Here is a 24861-nt window from a genome sequence, read left to right as displayed (position 1 = left end):
TTTAAATACTACACGTCAAAAATTAGACCGCATGTTTATCAAAACATTGGAGCGTAGATATAATCTCACTAATAAAAAAAACACCTCTAGAGGTTTTGTAATTAAAACTGAAAACTGAATTCAAATCTGATCTTTCTTCACAAGAATAGAGGTTTCTACTGATTGGAGGGTTAGGATCATTTCAATGGAATTTTTTTCGTGGCTGCCAAACATGTCCCAAGTAGAAGGCGGTACTTTAATCATGAGCTGGACACACTTGCCTTGGGAGTAGTTATAATCTGTGAGAGCCAATGAAAGTAGTTTAGATTTACAGGGATGTATATATCAAAACAAGGTGCAAATATCGACCTGAAATACAATGGAAAGCCATTCAAATCTTCTCGTTTATTAGAGGATGGGGATGTTTCATGGCCACATTTCGGCATTCTCTTGCTTCACATTCACTTCAAGCATGTACTTTCATTAGAGTAGATTGATGTTTGTAAAGGAGATCTTTCACTCACATTTTTTTTTGCTGAGAAAGTTTTCTGAAACCCTTTAACCCCCGAATTTGGAGTATCCTACTTTCACGTGATTCACAGGGTTCATATTTCCATTTACAAATAGCAGAGATAAGAAGATGCGTGCCTAAATGAGAAAATAAAAGAACAGTTTGAATTCATACTCTCTCCGATGAGTGCGAATGCGAGAAGTTCTCGCAGAAGCCAGCTAGCATCATCAGTGTTGCTCTGGGTAAGAACACTGACAGGAGCTCCAGCTCAGCTCAGCTCAAGCTCAAAGTCACAACGAGGTACCTGCAAAAAAATTTGACTTGGGGATGAAGTAGTTTAAGATCATTCTACCTTGAGAACTATCTTCATGAATTCATATACAAAGTAACTGATTGCAGCAGATGGCAGAACCTGAAAAAGCAAATGAATACAACATTATGAGGTAGCAGCAAATGGTCAGAGTCGTAGAGAAGACTTCGAAAGAAGAAAAAACAGAAATCGAGCACAAAAATAGAATAATGAGAAATCATGGGAGATCATATGATAGTGGGATAGAAATACAAGTGGGTCTCACTTCTTCTATGATAAAAACCCAGTCCCACTTGTTCTATGACCAAAACCCTCTGATTGAGTATCTGTTGAATGGACGGTTAGAAAACAAAGCAACAGTCTATATTCACGGCCACAAATTGGAGGGTTAGAATTATCCGATGGGAGTGGATTTTGATGCATGGCCCATCCATAGCAACACCTAACAGATGGAGGGTTTAAATCATAGAACAAGTGGGCTCCACTTGTACTGATACCCAGACCTCTTGTACTTCTGCCCACTCATGTTTTTCCTAGGGAAAATATGCACATCCATCATACAAGCTCCCTAAATCTTTTGAAAATAATTGCATATACAACATTCTTTTTGAGGGTTTAGCTCAAAATGAACTCATCTGCTTCGACGGGAGCAACTACCATCAGTTCTTTGTAGAATGATAAAATTGGAATTCCTAGAGAAGTCTCATTGTGAATAAATAAATCTTCGATGGCAGCAAGTATAAGACAACGTGCATATATTATACCTGCAATAAGCTGGGAATGAGGCCGACGTAGAGTGCAGGAACACCACCTTGCTCAACTATCTTGACAGAAGTTGCAAATGCATTCATCCTTGTTGCCTGAACTTGCATTTGAAGCTGTCTCCTCACGACTTCGAAAGGATATGTGGCAGCCTCAGAACAAGCACCAGCAATAGCCCCATAAAATAGGGTCCTAACTGGACCCAATTCCAGCTGATCAAAAGCATTCAGTTCTTGACCTTGTTGTTGATTCAAAATTCTCTTCTTTCCTTCTGGAGAATGCAAATAAGCTGACTTCAATATATCATACACACCATAGAAAACTGCACCTGAAGGTGCCATGCTTATAATAGAGGGCCCTAAGCCCTTGTAAAGGGAAAAGAACCCCTCAGCTTGGATCATGTGACGAAAAGCACCCACCACACCACCCAAAGCTTCCCCACCAGGTGCCACCAACTGTGTTCGGATCTGAAAATTTTAAAGTTTTTAAGGTACGAATGAGACGCCATCATCCATATATGATAACTTACACACAATTATATATGAAAGAAAAATGTTAAAAATAAAATAAAGCAAAGCTTAATAGAGTACTATTGTTAAGAATGAGTGTCACTAAATATAACTTAATCTACCATTCCCAACAAAAAAAATAAAAATAAATATAACTTAATCTACAATAAGAACTTCACTTATTAACAGATAACACTAACAGGAAAAAGTTACAAAGACAAGCAGTCGTTTCTAAACAATTAAATATTGGTGATCTTTGAAGATACCAAATCTAAGTGCGTAAAAGGACAATTTTCTCTGAAAACGTTTTCCAAAAACAACCAAATATGTTTCATATTGAATTCAACTTTCCAGACCGATTGGATGCCCTATGTTTCATAAGTTCAATAGTGCTCTTTTGTGGAAGTATGACTGAATAACCCTCTCACTTTTTGCTAGTTCAGCTGTAGTAAGTAACAGTTCAAGGTTTCAAAGCAAACTTGCATCCGGTTTATCCATTGATTTAGTAATCAGGAAGAAAGCACATAAATATTACGACCTACAAGGAGGACATGTAATTTTTGTAAAGAAGATGTGGAAATTTGATCAGGTCAATAATTAATCTGTTTTTGGTTATGTCAGTCCCGGTTGTGCAATGCATTTCTGAACATCTTTTAACGACAGATAGAGGGGCAAGAGTGTGTGACAATATGGAGAGGATGTGAGGATGGGGCCCTGGAATGGGTGATTAGGTGTAGGCATAAACTAAAGAATAATGAAATAGATAGATAGGTCTTCTTACTACTTATTTCTCACCTCATTTTCCTGGAAAAAGAGTGAACTCCAGATACTCAACGCTCTTTCTCTGTTCAATCCTTTTTTCACAGCTTGATCAAGGGAAAAAAAAAGAAGAAGAAAAGAAAGGCTCACTTGGAAAATACTAACACCCCAGTTTTCCACGTCATAATACTGTGATATGAACTAATTTAGACAAGACAATGTGGTGAGCCTTATCCATGATAGTCATTATATAAAAAAAGAGTTTCACTGAAATGATCATTGATCAACAAGAAGTAAACATCAATATGCTATCATATGGTTGCAAGCTAAAATATTTCTCATAAAAAGAATAATTGGAACCAAAAGATACACGAGAAATATCCATAACAGAAAAGGAAAAATTGGGTTGACTGAGTTCTTACAAGAAGCACTTGAATTATTTGTTAATTTGTTTCAAAAAAAAAACTCACCCACAAGTTGCTCATCTGGACTCAACTGAATAACTAAGGAGATACTGCTAGACCACACACTCTTAGATGGAGAACCAATCATGCGTTCTCCTCCTAAACTAACCTAAACTATCCAAGTGGTCGAGGAATAGGGTGTTTAAAATTTAGAATAAATGCTGAAAACCCAGCGCAGTCCAAATTCCGGAATGGCGTCAGCTTGGGACTACCTGCCATGAGAAAACGACAAGTCTCCACACATTACAGATAATAACAAATACACCTCAGCAGCTTTATGCTTCCTATGCTTTTCATTTTTTCAACTACCATGCCCATTGAAAACAAAACAAAACATTTCCTTAATAAACTATGCAATAGAAACTTTTCAGAATGTCTGACAATGTGAGAGAAGACAAGCAAAGGATCACTTCCTTATTGTAACCCTTTGCTTAGTGTAAAATTTACGAGACATAACTTTATTATTACAACCAGCTATATAGAAACTTTTCATTGTCCATAAAATAGAAAAATAAAGATACGGCAAAAAATAAATGATGATTTTCACGATAATAAGTTAGCATCCACAGTGAATAGTATCTTTAAAAACAAAAGTTTGCTACATACAGTGTCCATCGGTAAGCAGAGTATTGTAGCAGTAATTCCAGCGGCAGCACCGGCAAGAAACCTCTCATAATTTGTGGTTTCTTCATTGCCCGACATTTTGAGCAGTTGTTTTCTATATGTGTCATATGCATAGAAATGTACTGCCTTAAATGGAGCTGTACGAAGAATGTTGACAAAATTTCCCTTCCAGAAGCCTTTCAAGCCCTGAGAAATTGCAATCTTGTTGATGAGCTCGAATAGATTCTTCTGCTCACCACGAACTATATACTCCAGCTTTAGTCTCTCTAGTGGAGCAACAAAAGTTCTGATACAGAAACAAGTCATTTTTAGGCCAGAAGGTTCAGTCACATAAAATAAAATACAAATGTGAAAATGAAAAAACCAATTGAAAAAAGAAGAAGAAGACTTTTGTTGAATCATGCCATCCAACACATGTTTCAGGCAAAGACTGAACAGCTTGAAGTTGCTCGCAACTTCGTATGATAGAATGTTGAAGCAGTACACATTTGAATCATCAATGAAACAAAGATAGTTTTCAATTTCCAAAGTAACCAACTTATCTATTTTCATTTAAGGTGGAAAGCAAATAAGTGACAAACATAATATAACAGGCATTATTTAGATATAAGAATTTCTCAATTTTTCGGTTCAGCATCAAAATATACACTGAGAATTAGGGGTGTAAACGAGCCGAGCCGAGCCGAGCTTGGCCCGGCTCGGCTCGGCTCGTTAAGCTAAAAGGTTAGGCTCGGGCTCGGCTCGGGCTCGAACCAGGCTCGGCTCGGTCAGGCTCGCGAGCCTTATCGAGCTTGGCTGGTTGGCTATTTTAAAAAGAAAAAGATGACTGGCAAAGGTCGCTAGCAAAAAGAAAAAACTGGTTGGGTTATTTTAAAAAGAAAAAGTTGTCTTGCAAAGGTCGCTAGCAAAAAAGGAAAAAAGAAAAAAAGTAATCATTACGGGGAAAAAGTAAAATAGCGGTAAAGTTTTAAATGAAAAATTACGAATAAAAGTTGGCAAGTTATGACGATTACTAAAAAAAATACGAACAAAAGTTTAGAAATTATGACAATTACGGAAAAAAGCCAGCTGTCTGTTTCCTACTGTTTCCTACTTACTGTATTATATTTAAATTATATTTATTACTATTACAATTACGGAAAAAAGTTACTATATTTTTTTATACAGCCTTAACGAGCCGAGCCTGGCCTAAATCGGGCTCGGCTCGTTAAGCTTAACGAGCCTGGCAAGCCGGCTCGGCTCGGCTCGGCTCGTTAAGGATTCGAGCCGAGCTTTTTTCGAGCCGAGCTCGAGCGAGCTTCCGAGCCCAAGCCAAAATTGACACCCCTACTGAGAATCAAAAGTTCCAAACCCATAAAGAAACTCACATTTGCCAAGCACAAAGCACAATCAGTAATTGAATAAATTAATGCCCCAGACAGCAAAAGAATCGTTCGTATGCCACGAAAGATAGATTATTGCGAGCCCATTACGTGTCTAATCGGCCATAACACAAATAAACAAGAAAAAGAGAGACATAGATAGGGAAAGGGGTTGATTTGAGGCAACCAGACCTCCTAGCTGCTCAATTCGAGAGGAGCCATGACTCTCAAAAACAAAGTTTCCTTTGCTGCTGTAAAAATCTTCTCTTCTTTCATTTCATTGGGATTACTACTACATAAATACAAGCGAGAGAGAGTGCCACATCACAAGCACACTTACCCACTAACAAGACACACCACAAATAGCTAACCCCACCACCCTAAACTACATACCATTATCTACAGAACTACTACATTAAAACTATCCACAACATTAGCACATAACAGAGTCATACTTGGAATTCAGGCATCGAGTGCAAAGGAAACTTGTTTAAAAAAACTAGACTAAAACTAAATGCAAAAATCTAATGTAAACATTCAAAATGCAAATTAAAGTGAAACACTTCAAATCACTGGAAAAAAACAAGAGCAAAACAATAATCACAAAAACCCGAACCTCGAAACCATTGCAGCCACAGCGCCTGCCCACAGATGCTTTGTGGTGTTCATTGCACCCGCCCCTGCTCCACGAAACCCAAACTTCTTCTCCTCCTCTTTGCTCTCAAATGCCACCTCATCTGATCCTTTCTCCCCATTCTGCCCTAGAATCCCTTCCGATTCCTGAGCGAATCCATCATTCCCCTTAATCGACAAGCTCACCGACACAAATGCAGGGCCAAATGCCCTCTCTCGCCGGAAAACCTCAAAAACAAGCCGATTCAAAGAAAAACAAGAAGACGAGGAATAAGAGAAATTTGGATTCCGTGTTGAGATAGAGTGGACAAAGGAAGATGGAACGGATGGATCGAGAAATAAACCTCCGAGAATTCGATTCGGATCCTCGGAAAAATCTGAATGAATCAAATCCCTAAACCACACCTCCAATCTCTGCATTTTAATAGATCTAAAAAGGAAGAAGAACAGATTGAAGAAAAAGGAGAGAGAGATGAGGAGGTGGAGTTATTAGAGACTGATATTTTTCTGTTCTTGATTTTTAGGGTTTTGTTGGGTTACCCATTATCTGAAAGAGGGAGCTTGAAGAAGACGAGAGAATTGGATAATAATTTAGGGTTTGTGACATGTTTGGGAGCAGGCGGATTCTGCTTTGCTTCCATCGACAGTATTTTGTATCGTCTCTCGACTGAAAGACGTTCATAACGAGGAAATCTGTACTGTACATAGGCATTTCCTAAAATGCGCTGACGGGGGACACGGGCTTAAATGGCGCCATTACCTCGTTTGTAAGGTTGTACAGCGCGGGAAATTGGAAGTAGACTCGTCGAGCACTTTAATTGGTGGTCCGCGTCGAACTTTTTTAGATGGAGACTAATCACATAGTGGGCCCTACTACAGTGACACCGAGTCAACGGTGCACCTGCAGCTTTCCTACGGTACATGAATAACCGGGAACAGATTAGATAATCTTCGTATAGTTTTCATTGATTTGGAGAAAGTTGGGGTGCAACTCGGGCGGGCTCAACCCAAACCCGGAGGGTTCAACCCGGAAAAAACTCAGGTTGGGTTGAGTTCAAGTCGGGTTCAGGTTCGGGATGGGTTTTCTCAACCAGGGTTGAGTTTGGGTCGGGTTTAGGTTGAGGGCTTGGCAACTCGACCCAAGTTCAACCAGGAATTTTTAATAATTTTTTTAGTTTTTAAGCTTAAAATCTTGGGTTGGGTCAGGTTTGGGTTGGCAAAAAAGGTTGCTCGGGTCAAGTCGTGTTGAACCTTGTTCGGTTGGAACTGAGGTTGGGGTCGGGTTGAGTAAATGGTTGTTCGGGTTGGGATTGGGTTGGCCTCAACCCGAACCCGACCTGCCCGAGTTGCACCCCTAAGAGAAAGGGTATGATAGGGTTTTTCCAAAAGTGTTATGTGATGGGTCATCGAAAGGAGAAAAGTGCCTGCTAAATATGTTGATGTTATTAAGAATATGAACGATGAAGCAATAACTAGTGTCACAACTCAGATGACACGTCTACTATATGTTGACTGTTGTTCTCTTTCAAACTAAAATTGTTGTGAGGTGTCTAAAGAATATGAACTTTCCACTTATGATCGTCACGAATTGAATTATAATCAAATTTTAATCTGTATATTTTCGGGCGTAATTATATGATGTGTGGCCATACAAAACCGTATTCTTAAGAAAGTACGGTACGCCCACACCATACGATGATCCAAACATTTTGATCGGCCACGATGTAAATATGTTGTGCCACAAAAATTATTTCCATAAGATGATCCTAACCCATCTGATCTATACAAGTTTTCACAATGTGCACCCTCTGTAGATTGGAGGGTTAGGATCAGATGGAAATGATTTTTGAGGAACTACCACTGCTCGTTGATTAGTGAGAAATTGCTGGGTTTGGGTCTCACATACAATTCACACATCTGATGATAAGGGATCGAAGGATTTTTATCCATAGTAATTAAAATAAAATCCAATGGCCCACATTTCCTATGGATCAAAGCACCTACTAAGGGAGTAAATGATAAAATGATTTGGATCTTGTATTTTCCCGGTAAAATTTTCAAAAATTGCAAGGGCAAATCAGCAATATGAGCAAAATCAAAGGGCGTATTTGTTCTTTAAACAACATTTGGACTTCTTCTTTCCTTCCTCTCCAAGACTCCAACAGACTCTCAAATCACGGAAAACCAGATTTCAACCGTCTATTCACCACATACATTTCCCTCTCCATCCAATTCCTTCTCTCAAAACCCTAATATCCAAAACCCTAACTTCCAAAACCCTAAATCCCAAAAAAATTCTCGCACAAATGAACTCGATTTCTGCAAGATTGCTGCTTAGAAACCTCCGCCACCAGCAGAATCGTAGCGTGTGCAATTACTCCAATGGCTACTTTTATGCTTCATTGATAAAATCCCCTGAAACCCTAAGAAAAAACGAACCAAGCTACCTCTCGTTTTCCAATACACCATGGATTAGGGCGTTGAGCTCTGCATCTGCTTCGAAGAAGGAGGAACAGAGGGTATCTGATGTCCGAAAACGGGAAATCGAGAAACAGAAAGCCAACAACGTCTCGATTTCGAGCTATTGGGGTATAAATCGGCCGCCGGTCAAGAGGGAGGACGGGACGGATTGGCCGTGGAACTGCTTCATGGTGAGATGAATCACAGTTTATTTTTACTTGATTAGTAAGTTTATCTTCTTTTTTTTCGGAAAATGCTAATTAGTATGTTTTTTATTTTTAAAATTTGAACAAGAGGTTCATGTCAAGAAATTCAGTTTTTACAAGAAAAAGCAAATCAACTTGGTTTTTTTAACTTGGCACAAAATCAGTTTGGTGTTTGAATACAATTAAAAGAAAAAAATGAAGTTATTATAGAATTATTTTATAATTAGGTGTAAATTAGATATTTGGGAATTGGGATTGAATTATAATAAATAAACAAGTTTGGGTTAAAATAATCATGTACTCATGTATGTAGTCAAATGCAAGTTCATGGGCTTATAAGGGAGTGGTTTACCAGGAAGGATAAAGAAGCTATTATTTCAATAAATATAACTAGTTTGGAATATTTGATGAAACAGAGATGTGGAGAATAATAAAAACAATGTCAAATAGACTAATAAATAACATAGATTTAGGCTAGTTTATCTAATCAAGCATTCACATTGAAATTAATTAAAAAACTTGAAGAAATTGATAAGCCTGTGAAATTCGCAATCACTAGTCAGGCTCCAATGACAGAGAAAAGATGATGGAGGTGGGTCGATAACTGGGAGTAAGTTGTGAAGCCGTGAAGATAATGACTGAATGCATGGAAACTCATTCATAAAATTTAAGAAATCGACAAGCTTGCATGCGATGATAGTAGGGGAGAGGAAGTGAAGAACAGGAGGGATCCAAATATATTTGTAAATCATTAAGGTCGAGTCTTGGAACATTAGAGGCCTTGGGATGGATGAGAAGAAAAGAGTGGTGAGAGAGTTAATTCAGAGTAGAAACATCGACATTTATGTTGTTTCACAGTCCAAACTTCAAGTTGTCTATGATTAGATCATTAATCAGTTGTGCCATTAAAAAAAAAAGAAAAAAGAAGAAGATCATTAATCAGTTGTGGAGCAGAGATCCTGCCTATTGGATCAGCTCGTGGTGCCATCATTATTTGGACTGACAATTCGATATGTGCTAAAGAGATGATGACAGGTGATTTCTCGATCTCCATCCAAGTCCAGAATATGGATGACAACTTGAAGTGGCTGCTCACTGGTATCTATGGGCCAGTTTAGGCAAGGAGAAGAAATCTGCTATGGAGAGAACTGGATGAGATTAAGACGTGCTGCCAAGGCCCTTGGGGCACAGGTTGGGAGGCCATTTCCTCATGACAAAAAATGGGAGGGGGGGTGTATCACCTGGAGCATGCGAAAGTTTTTAGTATTCAAATTTCATCCTGAGGAATGAGTTGGTGCTCAGAATCCTGTTGAAGAACTCCCATCCATCATGCCAATCATTATGTTTGGTTGAATCTTTTCAAGTGGGGAAGTATGATGGGGACTATCCTAGGGCCCATATTCTAATTTTAAGTGTTTTTAGGTGTCTTTTTATTTTATAGGAGGGGTACCGTGGTCTTCTCCCACCAATATCACTTAGTTTCTTTAAGTTGTGGGTGCTGAAAATATGGCACATATGTTTCTTATTAATATCTTAAGTGGTAGGAGAATTTAAGTCATTTGTAATTAATAACTTAAGTTGTTTAGTCATCACAATGGCTCATATTGCAACACAAGAGAGTCCTTCTATATGTGGGACTTGAAGTGGGTTAGTTTCACTGATGGGTTTGAAGATTCTTAGTTTATTTGTAATAAGATTAGATAAAGTCCATATAATGGGAGACTTTGAGTCATTAGAAGTTGAATAGGCCATTTGACACTTGTCTTGTTACTATTGATAGAAAATATGGGTCTTTAGAGCGTTAAGAATTTCATTTTAAGAAGGAAAGTCCATGGAAAAAGAGTCTTAAGTTGATAGGAGTCCTAAGGGGTAGGAATTGGGATTTACAACTTGATTTGAGTGAGGGTTTAGGAGTCTAATCCTCCCTGACCCCCTCCCCCTCTCCCACTCTCACTCCTACTAATTATGAATTTTGTGGGGTTTGAAGTATCTACAAATTTTAAAGCCATGACCTTAGCTACCATGATATGATTGAATAAATTTGAGTTTATATTCCCAAGATTGGTTGCCAACCATCTGTGTGTGTGTGTGTGTGTGTAAGGGAGCATCACTCCTCCATCCTCATTCCCTTTCTTTCCTTCTACCCCTTTTTGTTCTCTTCCCAGAAATGTAATCTGTGAACTCCGGGTTCACATCATGATAGCTCCATCGAGCTTTTAATATCTGAAAAATTCTCTTTAATCTCATTTAGAGATCTCTCTTCGTATTACTCACCTCAGTTCTGGGCTCAACCAAGTCTGACATGTGAAAAGATCATTTTTGCTTAACTTTTGACTAGAGAAAACCTTTGAGGTTGGATGTGTACTTCTCTGTCGCTCTCCTTTCTTTTCGGGTGGATTGATCTCATCTAATAATTTTGCCACTTTATCATAGTATTTCCTACATTCTATATCTTTCTTAGGTTTATGTTCTTTTGTAGCAAGTTTAATCCGACATCAGTCAGATTTGTGTTTGGAAAGGTTCTTATACCCACAGAAAGAGAGTTTTTCTTTTATTTTCAATATGGGGTGCCTTATGTACTGCCAGTGTTAGATATCTTGGAATTTTTGGGAAATTAACTGATCTTGATTTTTATTTTTCCTTTCTGTTCTTTCGTAGCCATGGGAAACTTATAGAGCTGATTTATCAATTGATCTGGAAAAGCATCATGTACAGAAAACATTTCTGGATAAGGTTGCGTATAGGACTGTGAAGCTTCTCAGGATACCAACGGATGTTTTTTTCAAGGTGCATTTTTCTTCTATAATTTGTTTTCCTTTTCTCGTTGTGATTGATGCTGCTGGATGAAATTGATCAAATTCGTCTTGCATAATGGATATTTTATTGTATTTTGGTACGAGATTTCTCCAGAGTTTTATGGTTTCCAATTTTAGATTATCTCATGGATGACAAAATAGGTGGGGAGCGTTGCATAGCTTTGATCAGGTTTTATGCTCGATTATCATTTTTGTTCTATTGATTTTCAGTGGTTATACGAGTTTGTTTTTTTGTCTGCGATACGTTTTTATCCATAGGAAGGTTCTCGGTCTTGTTTATTGCACCTGTTTGATTGAAATGCTTGTCTCACACTTAATTGTATGGTTTATTTAATCGTTACAACCTGCTGAATCAGAATGATTGCTACCCCAATCACCAGTCCCTTTCGTAAGTTCTGCTACTTACTGCACATCTCTATGCAGGTCCAACGGATTTTGAATCAACTCTGGTATGTAGAATGAGTTCGTTGTATGAAAACTGACAATGCTAATTATTTTGCCATCTTTTGATACCCAAAACACCATATTTGTTTTGAAGGGACTTTAACCTAGGGAAGCCCTCTTATCTTTTTCTTATGCATCCGTATAGTATTCTTTTTTTTTTTTGGATAGGTAAGCTGGGATCGAACCTGCGACTTCCGTATAGTATTCTCTATAAACAAACGAGTGACAGAGGGAGTTTTTCTCATATAATAGGCTAATAGCAAAAGGGAAATGTTATGAAGACATGCTTGTGTCAGGGTTCTCCCAATCCCAAACATCCCTCCTAAAATTGAGATGGTTTCATAGCAAAATGAAACCGTCTCAATTTTTTTCACTTAACAAAATGAAGCTATCTCTAGGAAAAAATACTAAAGGTTACAAGGGTGGAGCGATTATGGGTCGTCTATATCAAAACTTCAGTTGCTAAGGGACTACACCAATAGGATGGGGATAGCAAATGGCGAAGATAAGAATGAATCATCTGTCTTTTGAATGGAAGTTTATGCCGAAAAAAATAAGGGAGATACACTCATATACTTGTGAAGAAACTTACTATCCCCTAAAACTAGTTATGGTCAAGGGTTAACTGCTGTTTTTTCCACCATAAATCGACAGACATGCAATCTTTGGGCAGTTAAGGGTTTAGACACCTCATTATCTGGATCTTGAAATTGTTGGAGTTATAGTCAATATTCTATTTTTTTTAAGACGACAATTTTATGCAAACAAAATGAAGAATTTGATTTTGAACATGGAACTAGGATCTTTGACTTCTCCAAACAAACCTCACTGCTTTCTGAGATGAACCTATTTTTTTGTTTATGTCACCTAAGCCTACTCAATTAATCATGCTGTTTGACTATCTTAAATTGAGAGAATGAATTATGTTTATTAACCAGTTTAGCTTGAGTGAACCAATACGCGTCTGAAGGATGTTTCTGTAGACTTATCGAGCATGTACCAATCCGAGTCAGTTATGCCCCGTTCGTTGAAGATTATGCCAATCGATTGTGAGTCCAAAACCAATTATTGACTCAAATTTATGTTTAATTTTGAGGCCAATAATTGGTTTTGGGCTCACAATCGGTTGGCTTAATCTCAAATGATCAGGGCCTTAGGTGCTATGCTGTGATGCTGGTTACTGATTCTGATTCTTGTGGTGGCACAGAGAAGATATGGTTGTCGTGCTATGATGCTCGAAACTGTAGCATCTGTTCCGGGAATGGTGGGAGAGATGCTACTCCACGTCAAGTCTCTTCGCAAATTCCAGAAAAACGGTGGCCGGATCAAGGCCTTGCTGGAAGAAGCAGAAAATGAGAGGATGCACCTATGACAATGGTGGAGATTGTGCAGCCCAAATGGTACGAGAGACTACTTGTTCTCACTGTGCAAGGAGTCTTCTTCAATTCCTTCTTTGTGCTCTATCTCCTTTCTCCTAAGCTGGCTCACAGAATTGTTGCTTATCTCGAGGAGGAAGCCATACATTCATATACAGAGTTCTTGCAGGATATCGACAATGGTACAATTGAAAATATTCCTGCTTCTGCTATTGCTATAGACTACTGGAAGTTACCCAAGGATGCCACTCTGAAGGATGTTGTCACTGTGATTAGAGCTGATGAAGCTCACCATCGAGATGTCAACCACTTCGCTTCTGTAAGTACTATACTCCTTTTGTTCCTATTGATGATATTGCTTTCGCCTTTTTTAACAGAAGCCATGAAATATTTTGTATAGATACTGCTCTCCTCGATTCCTGCTGATTATGGTTATCATCGTTGTTGGTTAGCATTTTTGTTATTTCTATTGATGTCTTTTTTTTTGGGTCCACTGTCGTCATTTAGAACAAGCGTCAACAGAAGGGTAAATTATGAACCAAGGATCCATAACTTACCAATGCAGTCCTGATATTCAGCTCTCTTGCTTCATACTGGTCTTTTTGTCTCCTTTAGATCACCATTCTTGCTCAGCTAGACACAGAGAACCTAGGAAATATGATTAGGAATTAGTTTTTAATCTCTGTGAGTGAGTCTTGGCTACTGGATTAGCTTTTGTCTAGATGGATCAATTAATCATCCATAAGAATGCCTCATGACTTTTTAAAAAAATGTTGGAACATCCATAGTCAAATCATTAACATCAGTTTTGACCTTTTGGATAGTTATTAAAAGGCGTACATGGGCCTTTTTACTGGATATCATGTTGTAAATATACCTTTTATGCTCATATTTGACAATCTTGGTGTTTCCATGCCCAGGGATTTTTATGTTTGTTTTTCTAAACATACCAAATTGCCTGGCTTTCTGAGCATTAGCAAAAGATCCCATCTCTTACTATTTCTTGGAACTGAGTTTGGGATGCTCATCTATGACCTTACCTACAAAGTGCTATTTTCTTCCTGGTCCTTCCACAAACTAGCCCTGCAATTCACTTAACTGAAGGCCATCAGTGGACCTGAACCAGTGCAAAGAATACTCAGCCTAATAATCAGTTTTGGACTCAAAATCGAATCTCAAAATTTAAAAAGAGCAGGGCCTTAGCATGTCAAACGAGGTGATGCTAGACCGGGCACTAAGAATTTCAAGCTTACACCTTAAGACATATAGACTAAAATTTCATCATTTGAGTAGAAAATGGCTGAACCATTTCACATAATTTCACTACACTAACTTGGTGGTTAGTTGCTGATTATGCTTTCATTTTGTAATGATGCTATTTGTGATTGGCAGGACATTCACTTCCATGGAAAGGAATTGAGGGAGGCCCCTGCTCCTATTGGGTACCACTGATTTGTTCTCTCTGCGTTTCTATGTGAAGATTGTGTCTTTCTATGTCTGAGTTGTATGGGAGGACACCAGTCTATGGATGGAGTCCATTATGAAATGGTACTGTAGACTTCATTCATGTTCAGAGGAAGGATTAATGGAATAATCACTTGAGATTTGCTAGGCAATTTCGCCAAAAGCCATTTTGCGGCTTGCTTTGCAAGAGAGAACAGCCACCTTAGATGAATAAAATGAATAGAACAAATCTGCTAAAAAGTGAGCCTGTCTGGCTGTTCTTTCCTGCAAATGTGAGCCGCGAAATGGCCTTCTGCGAAATTGCCTTGCAAATCCCTAAACTTTATGTTGAATACAATGCCAATCGGCACGTCTTTTCCTCTTTCATCCCCACGTGAATGGTGGGACACTCAATCTTTCACGTCCCAACTCATGATTTGTGAGGCCCACCCAAGTTTTTCATCTGTCTTTCCAAGCGCTCCTTCACAAGGTAGCATTAAGAAAGCAGATGGGGATGTTTGGCAACCATGAAAAAAAAACAAAGCTCTTGATATTCTCACTACCATTTTTAAATAACTACACAAACTCTGCTAGTCTTTTCTTTTTTAATTGACTTCTGAGTTCTGAGAGCTTTTTGGGAACTGTAACAAGATTTGACAGCTGTTTAAATGATAAAAGACGAGATGAGTTGGTGCAATTATCAAAACATGGTAGTGCCGATATCAGTAGCCTCAAATTACAGTTCTTCGAAAGCTCGGATCTTGCCAACAGCACTGGCAATTGGAAATAAGGAGACAGCTAGGGGTATTTAGATAATTTTGTACGCATGTTTGCGCTGACACCCATACCCGTGATTAGTATTTGCCATCACGTGCATGCCCACAAGAAGCGACAGAACTTCCAGGAGTTTTTCTAGTTCCAACGTAGAGTTCCCAAATTGCCCTTAGCCTTTTCATTCAATCTCTTTAATGTATTTTCACGACTTACTAGAGTGACATCTCCGGGGGGTCATCCAGTGTTGGCATGGAAATTGATAACCCCAAAACAGCTAAAAATTTGTGTTAATCACTCTAGACAAATTCATCATAAGCATTTGATTTGATTTATGAGGGGAAATTATTGGAGTGACATGTTGTCATTATGGCTCTGTTCACTTCTTTTCCCTGGAAAATAGCTTTTTCTTTTTTTCTTTTTTTCTTTAGATCTTGACAAGACAGAATTTCTGTGTTAACTTCTTTTCTAGGAAAAAATATTATCAGATGTGGAATTTCTTATTTAAAAGCTGAAGATGACGTGGAAATTGACTTTTTCTCTGTTACTCGATATTTGGTTTCCGATTCAATATATCGGAAAGAGGCTTTCGAACGAAAACGAAACCTTTTCCTTCTGCCATGTCACCTGGAAAGGAAAGGAAAATGAAATCCTTTCCTTTCCTTTCCGGGGAAAAGAAGTGAACAGAGCCTATGGGAATTAATACTTAATTTCTAGCAATCAAATTTTGGTTTCACACGTGGAGACATGTGTAATCAAGACCGTTGATGTTGTAGAATTCCATGCAGGATGTGAAATGGAGGGCCTAGAAAACCAGAAAAAAATAAATTATAAATAAAACTCTACAAATAACAGGTTAGGATTATCCAATGTAGGCAAATTTTGGTTTGTTAGGGTTTATTTTGATGACCAGACAAATGAACCCCACGTGTACTATTATTAGAAAAAACACGTACAGAAATCATATAATAGAGCTATTCTATTATTGTACTTTAATTAGAAAAAATACGGATAGAAATATAATAGAGATCATACATTCAATCATTGTACTAGATTGTAACATAACATTGCATAATTTCAATGGGACTGATATCCGCACTCCTATAATTTGATAATGGCACTACTCAGCTTGTTTTACACTTTTAATTAGCTTTTTAGGACTGTAACAATAATCAAGATGCTAGCAACATGTAATAAAAAGGTGTAAAACAATGTGAGTGGTGTTGTTATCATAATATGGCAGTGTGGATATCAGTCTCCTAGCAGTAAAAATAGTCATTTATTTTGTTGTGGGATCTTAGACAAACTGAATATGAACGGAGTAGAATTTAAACTGAAGCCAGCATATGAAGAAGAATGAAGATCCATGGAGGATGATGACCCAAGATTGAAGAAGCATTGAAGACTTGAAGATTGAAGTCTCAAGGGTCAAGTTTAGTATGTAAACTAATCCTTAGATGATCTTGTGAATAATGACACTAGGATGACCTAAGTAAATGTAATTAAACATAAAATAAACATTAATTGAGAGAGATTTAAAATTGAACCTAGTTTTTAACTCGACCCAATTCACCCATCTCTAGGGTTTGCCTTTCTTGGGCTAATACTAATTTTTTAATTCACCCATCTCTTTGGTTGCCCTACTTGATCTAATACTATTTTTCGAATTTGATAAAGTATTTGATATTGGGGTGTGGTTTCTTTAGTATTTTGTATGAGGGGATTTGCTAGTGTCCATCAGAGAAGGCATCTCACCAAGCGTCTGTTGCATGAGGGAGCAGCCACCTCAGATGAATTAAATAAATAAGACAAAAATCTGAGCATATGTGGCTGCTCTCTCGTGCAACGGACGCTAGCAAATCCCCCCTAGATGAACTCTCGGGTTAAAAAATAAAAACCAGCTGATGACAGCTTCTTGTCATATTGAAAATGTAGAGGGCATTTTGATTATTTTACTCAGATTTGTACTTCCCGTTGTGTCGTGACCCGGAGCTTCTTTCTTCAGGGCGCGCCAGACAAAAGCTCTTCTAAAGCTCTCTCTCTCTCTCTCTCTCTCTCTCTCTCTGTTTGCAATGGGGATTTGCCCGCAGCAAGACAAGGTGAGAATTTTCACTTCTCTCCGTTTCCAAATCTTCGAATCAATTTGAATTTGATAGTCTTTTTTTTTTGGGTAGAGTTTGAATTTGCAGTTCTGTTTCAGCTATTCATTTTCTAGTAGTCTGTTTTACCGTGTCTATACAACATTATTTTCCCCTCTAATTTCTACTCTTTTCTTGTAGTCATGTTTCTATTTCTTTTTGAAATTGGGGTTTTGGAATTACTGTATATGATGAAGTTCTGCTTGTTTTTTACATGATTTTGAGCTACATGTCTTGTTCCCTGATATATTGTTTTGCATGGTGAGATGCTGTTTTTACTTCCAACTGTTTGCCTTTTTGTGTGATATTAGAGCATTTGGTGACATGTCACATTTCGATTAAGCTTTGATTTGTTCATATAACTGGTGATGTTATCACATTTAAGTCCATTTTGTAAACGACTCCCTAATTCTCAACCCTGCCTTACACAAGTGGTTTTAGAACTTACATTTGGAAAACTTCTCTTAGGTTCTTAGTAAACAGTGGCATGCAGAGCACTAGTTCTGAGTTTTGACAAATCAGTGGAAAAATGGGATGGTTTAGTATTATTTGTTCTGTCTGAGAGTGCCAATTGCTTCAATTTGCTTAGGAAATAAACTATAAATACGTTTTCTATGTAAGTGAAGGCCACATTTGCTTAGGCATAAAAAAAAAATCTTTAATGTTTAAAGCATAGTTTCAAAAATCCCCCTGCATCGCCTTTGACTCGCCAGAGTTGACTCCCATTTATCCTCACTTTTAGCTTGGCAGCATTTTTGTTGAAGCCCCATGATGCAGGCCAGGGAAGAGAAATAGAAGAAAGAGGAGAAAGGAGAAGAAGAAGAGAAGAGAAGAGAAGGAGAGGAAGAAGAAGAGATAGGAGAAGGGAGGAAGAAGAAGAAAATATGGGGAAGAAGAATCTGTATTCAGTTCTATTTCATCAAAAAGCTGTCTAATCTCTAATACATGAGGCATATATATCTAGGCAATGGAAATAAAATTCCATAGAAAATAAAAGCCCTAAAAATTAAAACATAGAAATAAAAATCCTAGAAACTAAATAACATGGAAATAAATCCCTAAAAGTCCTAATGGGCAAATATGTCTCTAATTGGACCTACAATCCGCATCACTCCCATTTTGCCCTACGAAGTCAATCAAAACTCCTTTTACTCTCCTGAGCATGTACACATCAGCCTATGTACGCATCAACCTGAGTACTCGATCTCACCGTTCCAAGTTGACTAGGATTTGCTTTGGCTGTGTTAGGACCCGCATCCGTGTTTTACAACACAGGTTTAAAGAAGCATGATATGGAACCCAGGCAATGCTGCTTTCAAGAACTAGTATAGCTTGAACTGGACAGGAGCTTACTTACCTAAGAGCTAAAAGGGTAGGGCTTGGAAGGAAGGAGATATAGCTTGAGCTTGAGCGTGGAGCTTTTTGTTATGCAAGCTGTAGTGCATTGTGGGTCACATTTTTCACCACCCACATTTAAGATGACAGGACTGTTGATCTTACGGGCGAACTGTGATTCTCACAAATGTATATATTTGCTATTTTTTGTTCAATTCTCCTTTCTCATGGTGATCGTATGGTTAAGATTGTTCGATTCCCATGTTTTTTGGACCTATCCATGTGCTGGGCAACCAGATCAATGGTCTCAATTTGCCGTACCAGTGTGTCACACTTGGATTGGTTGAGCCTTTTCTTCAGAGGGGTGGGGCATGCCATTCTTTTTCTTTTTTTTAAATTTTTTCCATGAGGCCCTTGGGTTTCCTGATGCTTTTCTTTGGTGTCCCCCTTTTCCCAATAACATCTCAAGCTTAAGTATTCATGGATCCTTTTCTTTCTTTCTTTCTGTTTTTTTTTATCATTTTTACTCTGACCCCCATGCGGGTTTCATGGAGATGGTGTGGACGGTGAGCCATGGTGCACTATGGTTCACAGGATCCATCACTGCAAAGCCCATTTTCCCAGTTCGGGAGAACTTGATTCTTTGGGTGAATGTCACATTCTTAGAAATTTCTATTCCTCAGGCAGCCATTGCGATTTGAAATTCAAAATGATTGATCACAAATAATTTTGCATCCACTGCTCTGACACATTTCCTTGAAGTAGGTGAATGCATACTCACAAGGGATTGTGGATGGTAGTTATGAAATCCCTCTTAGGTGTTGTCCATCCTTGCAGTTACTGAAGCCAGAGGCAGATGCGGCCAGCCATCTTTATTCTCTAGGTATTTTTTAAAATAAAGTTAATTAAATTACCCCTACTCTACGCTGACTTGCAGAAGAATGAGAGTTGTTGTTGGTTTTTTTGCTGTTTCCTTGACTTTTCATTTCAGATGTTTTCCCTGATCTTCTCGGCAACAAGTGTTCCTTTCCTGTGACATTAAATTGCCCAAATGGCAGTTCACAAGTGAGTTTATGGATGTAAAATTTCTGGTTAAATTTAATAAGCTCTGTGTTTTCAATTATATGTAGATGAATTATTTGGTTTGAATGGAATTTTCATGCATGAACACCTCATCATGATGTTCTAATTCATGTTGGAACTTATGACGATTAATACAACTTTTCAATCCATTTGAGAAAGCCATACAGGAGATCATAATCAAATCATCACAGAATTATATTCATTTTTACTTGATAATGGTAGAAAATGAGCATTCATCTATGTGATAAGTCACATCTGTTCTGTATACACTCAAGATTATCAGAATGATAATATAATGGGAAAAAGATATTTTGTAGATGGATGTTTTCTCTAGACTTTACTACAGATATCAAGCAGAGAGTAAAAAGACATCAATAAGCAACAGCTTGCCTGCTGGTATTGATGTCTTTACAGTCATTGCCATATTGAACAAAGCTTTTTTCTTACCCTTGTTTCTAAATAAACAGATGTAAATTTCTGAAAGATATTTTGGAAAAAATATATGATAAAAGATAGATTTCGAATGGAATAAGAAAATTAGAGTTGATGCCTCGATGAGCATGGGGAAAGGACTATCCGAAGTTTGCAGTAGCTTCAGAAAAAAAGAAGGATAGGATATTATGAATGGGGAATTGCTAGCGTCCATCGCAAAAGGTATTTCGCAGCTGGTCTGCTGCATGTCAGACCAGCCACCTTGTGAATGGAGACAAAAGCTGTTGTCTTCATTCATGAGGTGGCTGGTCTGACATGCGACAGACCAGCTGTGAACTGACTTTTGCGATGGACCCTAGCAAATCCCTTATGAGAATGTCAATGTCTAAACAATTTAAAAGATAAAAATATCGCCAAAATCCAATAAAGTAGGAAAAGCAACTAAAGTCCAATTTTAGACTCTTTTAGGCATTTCAATAAGTGTAGCATTTTGGATGTGTTAAGAGTCACGACGTGACCATGCAAGCTTCCAAGTCATAGCATCTGTTACTATGCAGACAAGGTTTTAGTGAGTTTCAAAATGGTTTATCATGTTCTGTAAATGTAAATATGTTAGTAATTAGCCCAATTGGCAGTTGAAGTTTTTGTCCAAAAGTTCTACCTCTTGGATTCATTCAATTTTCGAGTAACTCAATGTGCAATGAGGATTTTTGCTTGGTTTCTCATTCATTATACCGTGTTGGTATAGCTAATTTCGTATATTATGCTATAATATGGAGGTGATATTAGTTGGGACTTTACTATTGTATCATTTCAGCAGGGTCAAGATCTCTTTAGCACTCCGGAGGCGTCAGAGAGAGGAAGCATCATCCCACATAGTTCATCACAGCTGACTTTCTTAAGCTTCTTAGATGTTCCCTATCCATCTGAAAGCCATACGTGCTTTGATTCCCGTTGGAGCTGCGAGAATTACATTGACTTGGAAATTGGAAATGCTGGAAAATATTCATCATGTGGTATGGATATAGACCTGGGAGATGAATATCTGGAAACACCTAAAAGCAGTGATGAAACTCTTGGGAGCACAATGAGAACTGAGGGTTCTCTAAATGTATGGTAACACCATCTGTTTTGTTTCGCATTATTTGTTCATGAAATATTTATATGTTTTCTATTTTGAAGTTTTATTATAACTTCATTGTTAACGTCTTGTAAGACTGGTCAGCATTTGCAGTGCCTTCTTCTATGGAAGAGTAGTCTACAAATGGGTAGAAAAATTATGCAATTTCTATCAGACCATAGCTCGATGTTACTCAAGTACACATATAGAGGTTTGTAACCATATCTTTTATTTCCCATAAAGTGAATTTATTGACAACATCATAAGGTATCTTTTAGTTGTGGTCTTTTGTGCCTCTGATCCAATTTATGGGTAACAAGGTCAATCTTCCCCATTATATATATATATATATATATATATATATATATATATATCATTGGACCATTTCAAAAAAAAAAAATATGTCATTGGGAATCATACAATGTGATGCATCTATGTGTGACACTAGTGGAACACCCTGCTATTTGCCATACCAATGTCTTACTACTTATTTGTCCATTGTACTATTGGGCAAAATGATACCGTGAATGGTCCGGACCATGCTAATGTCACACAGGTGGGCCCTATCACAAACTCATGCTGGCGCACTTAGAGTAATATCCCCATATGCATCATTTAGCAAGAGCAGAAATAATCGCCATATACTCTAGTAAATGTTTCTCCATGGTATTTTATCACTAGCAGGCAGGTTCCTAAGGAGAGCAAGCAGATTGAAGGAGAAACTAAGAACATGAAATAAGCGTCACAAGGAACTTTTAACAATTTTTACGGTCTCTTAAGGAACTTTGAAGTCGAAATGTTTCTATTGACATTTTTGAGTGGATGGGTATTCAACAATTCTGAAATTTAGGGTTGCTGCTCTTCTCTTCTCTTTTTTTTTTATCTGTTTCAAGGCAATGCATTGTGTAATTATTTTGTCAGTGGTGGCTATTCTTGATAGGGAAAAGGCAGCATCTCGCAGTTTAGGAATTTAGAGTTGCTTCTCTTTTTTTCCTTTTTTTTTTCTGTTTCAAGGCACTGTAATATGTAATTATTTTGTCAGTGGTTAGTGGTTACTATTCTTGATCGGGAAAAGGCAGTATCTCGCAATCTCTACCGTAAATATGGAAGATGCATGATGACCAAACTCAAAAGGTGGGCCTACCATGGATGGGCAACAGGCCAAAAATACACCAGACAATGGAAATTTATCAGTTTTTATTATACTATGTTATCTATAATTCATTATTTCTGATTCATGCATCTGAATTGAGCATTGAATTCAAATTTGTAGTTTTTAGCTATTTGTGTTGCTGAATTTGGCTGTCCTTTCATGGTAAATGTCAAACTTGTTCAATAGCTTTAGCATAAGTAACGTTCATGCTTGTGTTATTATCCAGGCCTCTATTTTTCTTTTTATTGACATGAACTGATTGGCAAAATAATGAGGGTTCTCTTTTCTTTGTTTTCCTTTTTGTTCGGGTTCATAAGTGCATTACTCTTTTCATTCATCTACAGACAAAGGTGCTAACGAGAGGGGGCATGATACAAGTGATTACAGATGGCGGAGATACAAGCGGTCTGTCTCAATTGATTCAAGGAAAATAGCTCTCTTTTTCTCAATCTTGTAAGATCCTGATCTATCATTCCCGTTACTCATTGTTTTTTAAAATTTATTAGAAAGCTTATTATACCAGGGGTGACAGCTTTCACTCTTGAGCGTTTGTTTGGTTCTAATAGATAGCTAGTATCTTGTAACTGTATTTTGCTGACGGGTAGAGTTATGTGTGATTTATGAGTAATTGCCTTAGATGGGTTCAACTGATTTATCATATTGCTGATACTTGTTTTTCTAGAGGACGGCTCCCTATCTAGTTCATTAGACATATTGAATTATGAGCGTCGAAGCCTCCATTTTTAAGTCACTCATTTTGACTGACTTAAAAAGATGATCCCCATAACTATGAAAAATATGACCTTAGGCCCTGTTTGACGTAAATGTGAGTTCATTAACCAGTATTGGGCTCACAATCGGTTCTCAAAATCCAAAACAAACAGGGCCTTACATTTGGCTTATGACAAAATGAGATTCTTTAACACAGTTTGGACCTTGTACTGGATATTAAGAGATGGAACAATTTAGACCCTGTTGAGGGTAAAATTGGTTCTATCCTCTATGATTTCGACACGTGGCTAAGCATGATCTAGCGGCCGAAAATAGATCACCTGTTGCTTTCCTTCCGTAACAAATATCATGATTCCTTTTAGCCACGTCAGCTAAGGTCGTTGGAGATCAGATCCCACGATCACTTGACAGCAACAGACGACTTAGGCTGGTAGATATACCGAATATGATCTAGATAGTAAAGGACAAATAAAAGGGTGCCACATAGGTGATACACCAGGGTAAGATGTATGATCCCCTCTAGTATAAAAGAGGACTCTCCCGCTCATTTGGGGAAGGGAATGTAAATAAAAAATAGAGTACTGTTATGGTGAGAGAACTTCATCTTTTCCGATCCATCTCCAATTTGATCTCTGATCACCAGAAGTTATGTACTCTTAACTCCTTTTCTCTTTGTCATTTCTCGTTCATTTGCTTCGAACCTCGAATGTATTCATTAGATTCTTGTTCAATGAGCAAAGGAATTTCATGTTTGTGATCTTAGTAATTTCACTGATTTCTGTAGTAATTTTCTATTAATCATCCGATCTAAAGGCAGGAATTTGACAATAACTGACCCATGCATAACAAATGGCAATATAATAAAGGTTGCTTATCCCTTTCTATTTTTCAGGTCGAGCATTGGAACAATGGTGCTGATATATCTGACGCTACGAGTCAAGCAGAACAGTTATGTGCTTGATCATGTGTAATAGAATGCTTTGTAACTTCACTCTCGGATTACGGTTAGAATTTTTTTTCTATCTTTTTTTGGGGGGCTGTTTTCTTGTGCACAAGTAACCAATGCGGTTGTTGATTGAGTTCTGGTTCTGAAACTTATAGCTTATTATTCCGAGATTGGAACATATGGTGCAAATATGCTCTTAGAAATTTGGTTTGAAACTTGAATGCAGAAAGTTGAGAGATGGTTCTCTCTATAGATTCTGCTGTGCTATATAAATATGCGTACGTACATAATATATATCAGAAGCGGATATTTACACCTTTTTGGCACATATGTGCAAAGTTATGTACGATTGGGGCTTTAATAATTAATGCTCCGTAAATTTTCAATCTCGTATGTCTTATTGCTCATCTTGGAACCAACATTTTTCTTATGCTGGTAATTTATACTCTTGTTTTTTGTATTCAATACAAAAATCCAATGACAAAAGATATAAG

The 24861-nt window shown here is 37.7% G+C and overlaps 2 protein-coding genes and 1 pseudogene across 6 annotated transcripts; 2 read left to right on the top strand and 1 right to left on the bottom strand.

Moving 5' to 3' along the window:
* Positions 1-180: 180 nt before the first annotated feature.
* Positions 181-6627, bottom strand: LOC143848889 (putative mitochondrial adenine nucleotide transporter BTL3). 2 transcript variants are annotated; one of them, XM_077357946.1, is made up of 4 exons: positions 5896-6627; positions 3901-4204; positions 1565-2029; positions 181-794 (listed from the first exon to the last, which is right to left on the bottom strand). In XM_077357946.1, the coding sequence occupies exons 1-4, from the start codon at positions 6330-6332 to the stop codon at positions 759-761; spliced, it is 1242 nt and encodes a 413-aa protein (XP_077214061.1). In that variant the 5' UTR covers positions 6333-6627; the 3' UTR covers positions 181-758. The 2 variants fall into 2 exon arrangements, with proteins under 2 accessions (XP_077214061.1, XP_077214060.1); XM_077357945.1 differs by having other exon boundaries at positions 185-902; positions 5896-6626.
* A 1447-nt stretch (positions 6628-8074) lies between these two features.
* Positions 8075-15015, top strand: LOC143848890 (ubiquinol oxidase, mitochondrial-like; annotated as a pseudogene). The gene is made up of 4 exons (XR_013235495.1): positions 8075-8563; positions 11237-11365; positions 13046-13533; positions 14607-15015. The product of XR_013235495.1 is annotated as a ubiquinol oxidase, mitochondrial-like (transcript).
* Positions 15016-17380: 2365 nt separating this feature from the next.
* On the top strand, positions 17381-24619 carry LOC143848422 (adenine deaminase). 3 transcript variants are annotated; one of them, XM_077357369.1, is made up of 7 exons: positions 17381-17527; positions 19667-19784; positions 19893-19966; positions 21234-21527; positions 21651-21747; positions 23034-23142; positions 24314-24619. In XM_077357369.1, the coding sequence occupies exons 1-7, from the start codon at positions 17501-17503 to the stop codon at positions 24390-24392; spliced, it is 798 nt and encodes a 265-aa protein (XP_077213484.1). In that variant the 5' UTR covers positions 17381-17500; the 3' UTR covers positions 24393-24619. The 3 variants fall into 3 exon arrangements, with proteins under 3 accessions (XP_077213484.1, XP_077213482.1, XP_077213483.1); XM_077357367.1 differs by having other exon boundaries at positions 17382-17527; positions 21642-21747; XM_077357368.1 differs by having other exon boundaries at positions 17383-17527; positions 21237-21527; positions 21642-21747.
* Positions 24620-24861: the final 242 nt, after the last annotated feature.

The sequence above is a fragment of the Tasmannia lanceolata genome, unplaced genomic scaffold (assembly GCF_043159265.1).
Source record: "Tasmannia lanceolata isolate RefF3 unplaced genomic scaffold, GAP_Taslan_0.1 ptg000016l, whole genome shotgun sequence".
NCBI lineage: Eukaryota > Viridiplantae > Streptophyta > Magnoliopsida > Canellales > Winteraceae > Tasmannia > Tasmannia lanceolata.
The sequence above is the reverse complement of the archived record's forward strand: the minus strand, read 5'-3'. Positions and strand labels throughout refer to the sequence as shown.

Excerpts from the sequence above, each read along its gene's own strand:
- LOC143848889 (XM_077357945.1), bottom strand. The coding sequence starts at position 6,332 with ATGCAGAGATTGGAGGTGTGGTTTAGGGATTTGATTCATTCAGATTTT. Across the intron at positions 4,205-5,895 it reads GTGGCTGCAATGGTTTCGAG|AACTTTTGTTGCTCCACTAG; the intron begins GTTCGGGTTTTT and ends TTTCTGTATCAG. Across the intron at positions 2,030-3,900 it reads TCTGCTTACCGATGGACACT|ATCCGAACACAGTTGGTGGC; the intron begins GTATGTAGCAAA and ends TAAAATTTTCAG.
- LOC143848422 (XM_077357367.1), top strand. The coding sequence starts at position 17,501 with ATGGGGATTTGCCCGCAGCAAGACAAG. Across the intron at positions 19,967-21,233 it reads GCCCAAATGGCAGTTCACAA|CAGGGTCAAGATCTCTTTAG; the intron begins GTGAGTTTATGG and ends GTATCATTTCAG. Across the intron at positions 21,528-21,641 it reads GAACTGAGGGTTCTCTAAAT|CATTTGCAGTGCCTTCTTCT; the intron begins GTATGGTAACAC and ends AAGACTGGTCAG.